The sequence below is a fragment of the Pristiophorus japonicus genome, chromosome 4 (genome assembly GCF_044704955.1).
Source record: "Pristiophorus japonicus isolate sPriJap1 chromosome 4, sPriJap1.hap1, whole genome shotgun sequence".
NCBI lineage: Eukaryota > Metazoa > Chordata > Chondrichthyes > Pristiophoridae > Pristiophorus > Pristiophorus japonicus.
The window spans coordinates 266,418,741-266,431,079 of record NC_091980.1 but is presented as its reverse complement, the minus strand read 5'-3'; the positions used below and the strand labels follow the sequence as shown (position 1 = coordinate 266,431,079).

Sequence of the window (12,339 nt, the reverse complement as noted above, 5' to 3'; positions counted from 1 at the left end):
GAACAAATTATTGCGAGATGATTAATGGCCTCTAGGTAGCACTAGAAGCGTAGAGGTAGCAAAAAAAGCACAGGGATTAATTTGGAGAAGGGGACGAGGAAAAGGGGACAAACATTTAATTGCAACATGGCGACATTATTGTCAAAAGTTAAAAGATGCATCACTTCTGTCAAGTTGGCAAATAAATTAGGACTTTCATTGACAGAGGGAACACATGTTAAAACTGTAGACGTCTTAAAAAAAGAATGTGCGCACGAGAAACTTACTAAGAGATCCTCTGGGACCTCTGAGAAAGGTATTGACCGACTACGTAGTAAAATGGCTGGCTTTGTGTTAACCGAGGCTGATGATGAAATTGATGAGTGGACACTGACTCAGCGCCCAACGGCGTCTCCCGCACCCCCGGCCCCTCGCTCCAGTCCTCTTCCCAACACCCTCCATCTTACACTCCGGCGAGAGGAGTTAAAAATAACCCCATACCACCAAAGCAACAAACCCAAACTGACTCCTCATCCTCTGATAGCGATTCGGATCCCCAGTTCACAAGCAATATAGCCGAAAGAACCAGATCTCATACTCGAAAGGGCAGAACTATATCTCGACATCACAGACAGTCCCGTAAATCTTCGAGTCAATCTACCAGTCCAAGTTGTGAAAGATATAGCAAACACCCCCGCCGATCGAGACGCAGAACTGTCAAGCAGTCAGACAGCTCCGAAACATCCTCCGACCTAGAAATGATTTCCAAGATCCCAAAGTCCCGACACCAATTCCCTGTCAGACCAATGCCAAACCCTGATGCACAACAAGCTGCAGACCACCCCACTATAGATGTCTATGTGATCTTCGAACAACTATTTGATTGCTCACGCTATCTGGACAAATGGAAAGGGCAGTTAGATATTATTGGCAGGAAAAGAAAGGGGAGGGGGGAGGTGCGCCCCCAACCCGGGTCAAGACTGAATACGTGACTAGAAAGGAAGAGCCATCTCGGGAGGAAGGATCAATAGATTTTACTCCTGGAATGATCCTAAGTGTTATCATGGAATGATAAAAGGGGGGAATGTGAATGTTTAAAATGTATAGAGACATTGAAGTTGAGAACGTGGGAATTGTATAGGGACAGTATAAGCTAACAAAGAATTCATGGAGGAATAGCCATGACATCTCGGACTCGAGACTGCGAAATGTTACAACACTAACACATATTGAAACAAAACCCACAGCTTGCAGAAAAACCTCAAGGTCTTATTAAATCATGTTATTAACCTGAAACATTAACAGAAGGTCTTTGTTTAAAATCAGACCATACTTAGGTCGGCAAGAGTGGACAAAGGGAAAGAGGGACCAAAAGAGATAGGTTGAACTAGGATGTCACTCTAGCCCTATCTTGTTATCTTTTGCCGAGAATGTATAACTGTTGTCGCTTTACGATGTAACTTCACTTATCCGTAGGGAGTGTGTACGCTCGACCGAGAATGTATATCCTGTCTGATAAGTCTTGCCGGCCGGTAAAATAAAGACTGCTTTGTTCAAAGCACAAGAGGTATTCGACTCAGTAATTTTACTGAACCAGATTGAGAGAAAAGAATCTACATTTACAAGTGGACACGGGAGAACCAGTGGATGTGCTGTATTTGGACATTTAAAAGGCTTTTGACAAAGTCCCACACAAGAGATTAGTGTGCAAAATTAAAGCACATGGTACTGAGGGTAATGTATTGACGTGGATAGAGAACTGGTTGGTAGACAGGAAGCAGAGTCGGGATATACGGGTCTTTTTCAGAGTGACTAGTGGGATGCCGCAGGGTTCAGTGCTGGGACCCCAGCTATTTACAATGTACATCAATGATTTAGATGAAGGAATTGAGTGTAATATCTCCAAGTTTGCAGATGACACTAAGCTGGGTGGCAGTGTGAGCTGTAAGGAGGATGATAAGAGGCCGCAGGGTGATTTGGACAGGTTAGGTAAGTGGGCAAATGCCTAGCAGATGCAGTATAATGTGAATAGATGCGAGGTTATCCACTTTGGTGGCAAAAACAGGAAGGCAGAATATTATCTGAATGGCGGCAGATTAGGAAAAGGGCAGGTACAACGAGACCTGGGTGTCATGGTACATCAGTCATTGAAAGTTGGCATGCAGGTACAGCAGGCAGTGAAGGCAGCAAATAGCATGTTGGCCTTCATAACTAGGGGATTTTAGTATAGGAGCAGGGAGATCTTACTGCAGTCATACAGGGCCTTGGTGAGGCCTCACCTGGAATATTGTGTTCAGTTTTGGTCTCCTAATCTGAGAAAGGACATTCTTGCTATTGAGGGAGTGCAGCAAAGGTTCACCAGACTGATTCCCGGGATGGCAGGACTGACATATGAGGAGAGACTGGATCGACTCGGCCTGTATTGTCTGGGGTTTAGAAGAATGAGAGGGGATCTCATAGAAACACATCAAATTCTGACAGGACTGGACAGGTTAGAGGCAGGAAGAATGTTCCCGATACTGGGAAGTCCAGAACCAGGGGTCACAGTCCAGGGATAAGGGGTAAACCATTTAGGACCAAGATGAGGAGAAACATCTTCACTCAGAGTTGTTAACCTGTGGAATTCTCTACCATAGAAAGTTGTTGAGGCCAGTTTGTTAGATATGGCCCTTACAGCTAAAGGGATCAAAGGGTATGGAAAGCAGGAAATGGGTACTGAGGTGAATGATAAGCCATGATCTTATTGAATGGTGGTGCAGGCTCGAAGGGCCGAATGGCCTACTCCTGCACCTATTTTCTATGTTTCTATGTAAACATGCAGTATAACAGCCATTAATTTTTTTGTCCACAATTTTCAACTGAATGAATGTATCGACTCTTATGGCAGCCGCCAATAGCTCCGTCACATACCACGCTTCACATCGGAGCCTATGGGGGCAAGTACAAACAACTATTCAGCCTGGGATATCATAGCTGAAAAAGCCTTTCACGACCACCGGACATCTCAAAGCGCTTTGCAGCCACTTAAGTACTTTGAGTATAGTCACTGTTGTAATGTGGGAAATGCAGCAGTCAACTTGCACACAGCAAACTCCTACGAACAGAAATATCTGGTCATTATGTTGATTGAGGGCTAAATATTGGCCAGGACACCGGGTATAACTGCTCTTCGAAATAGTGCCATGGGATCTTTTACATCCACCTGAGAGGGCAAATAGGGCCTACGTTTAACGTCTCATCTGAAACACGACACCTTCGACAATGCAGCACTCCCTCCACACTGCACTGGAGTGTCAGCTGACGCCAATTCTGTTCTCACTCTGCATCCTAGTCCACACTTTCTTTCTGGAGTCACTGGATAGTGACCATAGACAGGTAAGCTGCCTAATTTATTCTCTCAGTTCGGGCACCAGTGTCAATGGTAGAGCCCCAATTGAGAGAAACTGACAACACTGGAGAAATATGCCTGGCTCAAGTGCACAAAAGGACTGTCGGATGAAAGGCATGGATATATAGGGCTGAAATGCAACTCAATTTAACACGACACAGTGTAAAAACAATACAAGTCATGGACATTTAAAGTCTGCAACGGCGCCAACGCATTTTTATTTTTGTTTATAATATTCTGGTCATTGTCCCAAGCATCACCATGTTCTGCATTGCAAGAATTAAACTAAACATCTGCAAAACGATTACCAGCCATATATCACACACTTCTCCAGCATGGTTTGTAATCATGTACAGCACTTGAAATTCAGCAAGGTTTTATACAAATACACAATTTTGTCCATGAGATGCATATTTTTTGTATTTAGCAATCTTGTTTTACTGAGATCTTCTTGAGCAATATTGGACGATTCAAAGATGGTATTTTGAAGCATCAACCTGAAGATGTTGCTTTTAGTTAATCAATATCCACGAGCTCAACTTCAAAAATGAGTTTAGAGTTTGGTGGAATCCTGTTACGCAGTTAAGGAGAATCACTTTGCATCAAACATTCAAAAACAATTTTTTCAGTAAGTTACATCATTACTTAGCAAAATAAAAAATTATACCCTATGCAACTTATTAGATTACCAATGGATCTAAAAAATTGATACATTTTGTAGTGAACCCCACAATCCTTTGCTACTTCCAGTGCATTGGTCAGGTTAAACTACAACATAAGATTGAGACATTTGTACATTGCCTATTTCCTACTGAATGCAAATATCCACAATTACAATCCCTGCATAAAGTACAAACATTAGAGTGAATATTTCTGACTATAAAAATCTTCCTATAGAATTGATCAAATATTCTCAAGAAAATAATTTCACTGGTGTACCATTCAATAAAGTTAATAATCACACAATCTTTATATAGAAGTGCTCTAGATGTGCTCCTCCCCATCCACAATAGGAATAAAAGATTTATCATCAAGCTCTTATAAAGAAAGGGATACTTGGCATCTGGCTGCCCTTTCTTGCCATATCCCCAATCAGATTCAATCTGTAGCCGAGCCTTTTCTCCTTTACTCATAGTCAGAAGTGCTTCATCCCACTGCAAAGAAAATAGTCTTTAATGATAAAAGTGCAACAACAAACAAGCGCTAGTCATTCAAAACATATGCTTCCCCATTGGTAAAGATGATGCAGACGATAGGGCCGAGTTTCACCATTGGTCTGTGCTGAGTTGGTTAATTTCAAATCAATTGCTACAATTGGTCTCGCTGTCTTAGAGAAAGGGTGGGAAATTGCAGTCAAGATTCCAGCTCCTGATTGTATTCGGTAAATCCTGCTGTAAGATGCAAGTGTTTGTTGACTACAGGATCAGACTGTTATAATGTCCTCCATTGTCAACTTGCTTCCAAATATTCAGGACCTAGGCTCACATGAAAAATGGTCACTTCGAACATTTACCAGAGGGCCACCAGTGCTAGTTAACAGAGCTGCAGCAAGTCAGTGCCTTCGGGACAGAAGGCGAGAAGAGTGGGAAAAAAAGCAATTACCAATTTAAAGGCAATTTTGGCAAATACAAATATACAATTTGTCAACTCTATTAATTATGCTCTTACCCCTCGGATAACTTTTCCAATTCCTACTTTAAAGCTCAGCGGCTTTGCTGCCTTTTTCTTTTTTGAACCTGTAAAAAAAAATGCCAGTAAAATTTTTAAAGTTAATTCTCTTGAAGCTCTTTTACCCTTGTAAAAATAATTTATTCTATATTCAGCATTCTTTATGCGATATTGCAATGGGGTCTTTGTATCCACTTAAGCAGGCCAACAAGGCCTCAGTTTAATGTCTACCAGCAGCAGCGGAACTACATCCAAGAACGTTGGTATGGTAGTATAGTGGTTATGTTACTGGACTTGTAATCCAGAGGCCTGAACTAATGATCCCACCATGGCAGCTGGGGAATTTAAATTCATAAATAAATCTGGCATAAATAGTGAGCATGAATCACCAGATTGTTGTAAAAACCCATCTAGTTCACTAATGTGCTTTAGGGAAGGAAATCTGCCGCCCTTACTGGTCTGGCCTAATATGGGACTCCAGATCCACAGCAACGTGGTTAACTCTTAACTATCCTTAAATGGCCTAGCATGCTGCCACCTTTGAGGGCAATTCGGGATGGGCAATAAATGCTTGCTGGCAACATCCACATCCCATGAATGAATAATTTAAAAAGAATCACTACTTTCAGCAGAGATGGGGAAGAGGCAATCTTTCAAATCATACTTTTTTTTTAAGTCAAAGAGAATCAATTGAAACTATTTGGGACTTTTTTGTATCACCAAGTGTATTTTATATATTATGTTATTTATAACAATTCCTTAGAAATATCCTTTTTGGAATTCAAGAAACAAGTTAATTTATCACAATTCATTAAGAGTAACATAATTTAAAGATTAACATGCTGTGCCATGAAATAACAGGATGCAGGTTGTGCCCGGGATTGCTATATGGCAAATTAACCTAATGGTGTCAATGGTGTCATGGGAAGGCAAGATACTTCTCCAGTGGAAACAAAACAAAAATGAACCAGGAAGGAAAGTAAACTGGCACCACTCTCAAACCTCCTTTGTATCTAGCAAATAAAACAAGTCGTGGATACAGTTCTGAAACTGTCACTCTTTAAGAGGGCCAAAATCACCCGCTGCGTTTTTAAACAGCAGCTTACATTGATGTATCTCATTTAAAAATAATCAAAGCTCCATTGGTGTAAATGGGTGTTCAATGTCAATCATTCCTCACATTTCTTTGTTATTGACAGCTCTGTAGGAAGAAATGTAGACTGTTGCCCCCATCATTAAGAATGGGGAAGGAGTTTAAAGAGTTTCCCCTCCGAATATTACATTTGAAATGTATTAGAAGAGGACATTCTGCTCAAGTGTTTTCATCATCTCTGAAGAATGCCTAATATCCTCTCCCTCTATTACATAAAATCTGGGTAAATGACTACATTGCAAGATCTAAAATTCCAGCATGGCTGATTTGAATTTATAATTAAATGTGACAAGTTTACTCATTTAAAAAAAAAGCACAAAACTGTCCTTTAAATGTACAGATGTGAATGAGCTTAGACTAAGAAACATCATACTTTACAAACTTGCTCATACCCTGAATTAATTCCTCTAAATTACAAAACATTTCTGTTTTTTAGGATTCTTACTAGAAGCAACATTTGAGTCGAACACTGTGCCATCTTCTAATGTCCCAGTGTACCAACAGTGCACAGTGTCACCCTTCTTGGGAAAGTTGGTCTTGTCTCCTTTTTGCAACATGGTTTTGGTATATTTTGGTGGTTCCTAGAATTGATCACAAGATGTTGAAACTATAGCTAAAACAGAAGCTCATTCTCTTATTTAGCTTTCAAATCAGTAATAGTTCAAACAAGCAAAAGTGAAAAAATAAAACCAACATTATCCAAGGCCTGAATATTGGAGCTTTTGGAAACAATGACCCAGAATTTTCTCAACAAATAATGGCAAGTGAACGATGCATGTCGTTATCAATGAGCAATTCAGCTAGCAACTTGTAGCAAGGAAGAGATACCCTGTGAATTGCGAATTGCCACAGGTTGCTGGCCAATCTGTGCAGCTCCGCCATTAGCCTTGTGAAAACGGCTTCTCGCCCTCAACCCCCCCGTCACTCCATGAAAATTAAGTCTAGTAAGTAACAGCATAAGTACCCTTTTAATGGTGCAATCATTGTTGACACTGCCAATCAACCTTGCTTGTTCAGAAAGTGAACCATTAAAAATGTGGAGTCTCATTCCTTCAGGTTGTGAATTAAGAGGTGACATTAAAAAAAAATCTTACTTTTCCTTTGTCTCTTTTTTTCTCTCTCTTAATCCAATCTTCCTTTCCCTCTCTATTTCTCTTTCTCTACCTGAATTGACATTTAATTCACCCACTCTAATTCACTTTCCTTCCAAGTCCTTCCTCTGTTTATTTCTCAACACTTTAATCTCATTGGTTAAGGAGATACATGGTTTGTCCCGTTGTTCACCAAGGTCCCAGATGCCCTGTCGCCATCGCTGCGCCGTTATCAGTTCACAGTTGCAGCAACATTGTGGGCAAAATCTAAAATTTAAAACCCAAACATGCAAAAACAAGTCTAACTAACGGGGTCTGCCAGGAGATGCCCCACTCCAGCAAAATCTGCGCCAATGAATTATTTAATGTCATATTCCATAGTATTTCTATAAATCAAATTGAATAAGTTAACACTAATAGAACTGCCTTACACATTTGTATTCAATAATGCTGTCTTTTTAGCACACTAACCTCATTTACAGTCACTTCAGGTTTTTTGTCCTTTGGTTTGTCCTGAGCAACCGCTAACTTCACATCTTTAAGTTGCTGGGTGACATTCTCCGCACTCTCAGTCCCTTTAAACCTCTGCAGGTCAAGGAACACAATAGGTCATTTCTTTCTCTTTTTTTTTAAAAAAGACCACAATAACCACCAAAAGAAAGAAATTGCGATTTTATTTTACTGTTTTATGCAAATATGGTAAAAGTTGATGTAAATCTTCATCCTGTACATATTTTGGCAGTTTAAAGGGTCATTACTAGCCAACTGGAGAGGAGTGGTTATGCTAACAGCACAGAACTGTCCTCCAAGAAGCAGACTGCAACATATTATGGTCAATTGTTGAAGCAGTACAATTGTCATTTATTTCATTACTGTTAGTGGGATCTTGCAGTGTGCAAAATATCTGCTCCATTTGCTATGTCTTTTAGATGAGACATTAAACCAAGGTTCCAGGTGTTCTGAGCTGGACATAAAAGATCCTCAGCGCTATTTGGGGAGGGCTCTCGGAGTGTTATCGTCTATCCCTCAATCAAAAATCAATTAAAAAAAACATTATCTGGTCATTTATCTTATCGTTGTTTATGGGACAGTGTGTGCAAGTTTCCCTGTATTACAACAGTGACTCAGTTCAAAAGTCGGAGCCCAGGAGAGGGGCGAGGCCAGGGCCCAGGACAGGGGCAGCGAGGACCAGCAGCAGGGTCGGGGCCCAGGGAAGGTGCAACACAGGCCAACCAAGAGTGCGTTGGAATACTCACATCTAGAGGGAATAGACTGTATTTGTGCAGATAATTTGCTTCAACTGAATAGGTTAGAAAGAACCAGAGGTCACAAGCTCAAGTTATGTAAAGGCAGAACTAGGTTACATGTTAGGAGGTGGTTCTATTCCATCAGAATAGTGGACCTATGGAACAGGCTGCCAGCTAGTGTGGTGAAAGCTGATTTTGCTGAATTCCTTCCAAGCAAGAACTGGACCTGTTTCTGGCTGGGGTGGAGATCATCTCTTACAAGAGATAGGTACCGTATAACATTAATCAGGACCAGAGTGGCCTGCTGGACTAGTTCTGATCACTTAAGGAGATCGAAGAGGAAATTTACAGATTTTTTTCTTTAATTGGCTTCTGGGTGGGGAGTGTATGTATTGTGATGCACAAGACATCACAATTATATGGAATAGGTTGGATGGACAAGCAGGTCTTTTCCTATCTCTCATTTTTTTGTATGTTCACTAACATAAGTCACTGAACTTCAAAAGTAATTCATTATGCAAAGTGCTTTTGAGACATATCCCCATAAGATGCTACGTACTGAGGTGAATGATCAGCCATGATCTTATTGAATGGTGGTGCAGGTTCGAAGGGCTGAATGGCCTACTCCTGCACCTATTTTCTATGTTTCTATGTATTTAATCAAATGAATTAATAATCCATCCCTGCATTGGATACTTCTAAAGTGAACCAATTTTTGGCTTACAAACCAGAAATTCACAACCGTCGATCAAATACAGATTTTGTTTGAATCAATAATCTGACGTGCTCTAATAAAACTGGCTGAAATTATAACAATGTGAACGCTCGGTATTTAAAGCACACTTGAAAATGTTATAATTGCATCAAATAATGGGCACAATTTTCACCTTAGTTTCAAAAAGTTGTTTGTAGGCAGATATTAGCTGCTCCTTCTTTGCAGTCTTGGCAACATTCTTGATGTTTCCCAGTAACTTATGTTCACCAAGAAACTAATTTAAAAAAAACACAATGCCATGTTGAATACTACTGTGAAAGAAAGAATAATTAATACAATAGTCAACTTCTGAGATTAAAAGATAATCGTTCTCACATACGTTTAAAATATAAACCAATTCTATAAAGTGTTTGCCATGTTTATGCATTTAAAATAAGACTTGCATTTATAAAATTTAAAAATCAGTAACTTTACAACACCCCACATCTGGATCCGAAGATGTGAACTTTGGGGTGACCGGGACTGTTGTAAAAACGATTAGGATTGATTGTGCAGCAAGCGAGCAGGCCAAGCCGCGTGCCTGTGTGCCCGGGGAGTGGAGCCTGACTCTGGGCAGCAGGCGCCGCTCTGCTCCCGGGACAAGCTCTCCCCAGCCCGGCGGCCAGGGACACGCTCCCCGGAGCCCGGCTCCCGCTCTCTCTCTCTCTCTCTCTCTCTCTCTCACCGGCTCCGAGGCGCTCTGCTGCAGGAACTGGATAATCTCCTTCTTGGCCACATCCTCGCTTCTCAGCTGCTCCTCGCTCCACTGCCTCGCTGGATCGGCGGCCATGACGGTCTCCTGCCCGTCTCCCTCCCTCCCCCTCTCAGGGAGCCGAACCCGCCACACCGCCGCCCAGTGGCCGCCCACAGCACATCGTCACAGCCGCCATCTTGGCCACACCGCCCCCGGGCATTTCAGTGCCAGCAACATCCCAAGTCACAGGCCGCAGCAGAAAATGACAGCAAAAATCATTGCTGGTACTTTTTAAATTATTATCTACGGTTCTCATAGAACGAGAATGAAGTGTCTTGCTGATTGTACATTGGTAAAAAGGTGCTCGTATGGAAAAGGTATCCTGGCTAATATTTATCCCTCAATCAACATCACTGAAAAACAGATGATCTGGTCATTCTGACATTGCTGTTTGTGGGAGCTTGCTGTGCGCAAGTTGGCCGCCGCGTTTCCCTACATTACATATTGACTGCACTTCATAAAAGTACTTCATTGGCTGTAAAGCGCTTTGGGATATCCGGTGTTCGTGGCGAAATGTGCGCTATAAATGCAAGTCTTTCTATAAAGACGTCAGCAGCAGTGATGTCTGACAATTTGATGTCAGGTACAGCACTGCGAGCCTGTAGGTGCAGTAATGGGCAGCATGGTCTGTCAGGGTTACACAGTTTTTGCATCCAAATTCCTTGATTTACATAAAATATGCCTGACATTCAAAATAACCTAGAATTTCTATAAATATAGTATATTTGATATTTAATACACAATTTTATTGATGAAAGACGTATTTATTTTAAAAATAAATTTTAAAAGTTAATTTTTCCCAGCAGCAGACATGCCTCAGTTTGACGGGAAAACTGGTGGCTTCCCCACTCAGGCCCCAGTTAAAATGCACCTGGGATCCTTTTGATGTAGTCGAACCCTGATTTGCACCAATTCATGAGGCCCCTGCCTGCTTTCGGTCAGTGTCTCATCCACCTGAAGGTTAAAATTGCATCATTGGGAAAGGTTTTCCATCGGGGGTGGGTAGGGAGGAGGGTTAAAATCACCCCCATAGTTTTTTCCTCAACCATTAATCCTGAAAGTGAATTCCACAGCCACACAACTGTTTTTCCTGCCCTCTGTTCTAAATCTCTGACCTCTTGTATCTATGGTCCCTCATTCCAGACCCCTCAACGACGAGAATAGTTTGCTTTTATCTATTCTGTCCCATCTTTTCATAACTTTAAACACTTCTATTCTATCATCTACACTCTGCATTGTTCTAATGAAAAACGACCCAATTTTTCAAGTCTTCATATTTTTATTTCTTCATGCCAGCCAGCATCCGAGTGAATCTGGGTTATACCTGTTCCAAAGCCTTAATATTCTTCCTAATGTTTGGAGCCCAATACTGCACACAGTACTCTAAACTAAGGCTTTATAAAGGATCATCATTACCTCTTGGCTTTTATATTCTATACCTCTTGTGATAAAACCTAGAATTTCATTAGCATTTTTTTACAGCCTGATCAACCTGAGATAGTGCTTTTAATGTCCTGTGAACCTGTATCCCCAAATCCCCCTGTCCTTTTGCTCTTCCATAGCACTGAGCATATTTCTATTCAGAGTAAAATTACTGCTGTTTTTTTACCTGTAATGTCTGTAAGCTTGTAATGTTTGTAGCTCCACACTGTGGATGTGGACGTATTGTATACTGCAACTACAGAGTTAATAATAAACAGAACCAGACATGTTCCGGAAGCTTCCGACAGAACTGCCCGCCATGTTAGAAAGCTGTGTGTGTGCTGTGTTCTGTGAATATATCAGATTTGGCAATGAGATGGGATTTTTCGGATGATTTAAAGCTGAAATTTTGTTGGTGAAGGATTCAGCCAGCCGACAGAGAGACTTTGGAAGCTTCTGTCTTTGGAAAAAGCTACAAAATCCGAGATAAAATACAGCACACGGTGTGAACAGCTAGAAATTAAAATGGCAGCACCCACAGATGTAATGGGACATTTGGGTGAATATAGACATGACCGGGAACGTTTTAAAGCATATGTGGATCGGCTAGAAATGTATTTCACTGCAAATAACATAATCGAAGTTCCAGACAATGCAGTCCAGAATCAGACGATATTGGAACGGAAGAGAACTATCTTCTTATCGGAATCTGAACCGGCATTGTATGAAACACTGATAAATCTGCTTGTGCCTGACAAGCCAAAGGACACAACGCTTAAAGAGATTTTAACGAACCTGGAGCAGCACTCTAACCCCAAACCATTAGAAATTGCTGAAAGCTATCGTTTCGGTATATGAAATCAAAAGACTGATGAATGTATCA

The 12,339-nt window shown here is 41.1% G+C and overlaps 1 protein-coding gene across 1 annotated transcript; it reads right to left on the bottom strand.

Moving 5' to 3' along the window:
* Positions 1-3,554: 3,554 nt before the first annotated feature.
* On the bottom strand, positions 3,555-10,106 carry fkbp3 (FKBP prolyl isomerase 3). The gene is made up of 7 exons (XM_070879418.1): positions 9,966-10,106; positions 9,414-9,515; positions 7,751-7,864; positions 6,634-6,769; positions 5,036-5,103; positions 4,424-4,521; positions 3,555-3,938 (listed from the first exon to the last, which is right to left on the bottom strand). Exons 1-7 carry the CDS (start codon positions 10,068-10,070, stop codon positions 3,884-3,886), a joined length of 678 nt encoding a protein of 225 aa, XP_070735519.1. The 5' UTR covers positions 10,071-10,106; the 3' UTR covers positions 3,555-3,883.
* Between the last annotated feature and the right edge of the window lie 2,233 nt (positions 10,107-12,339).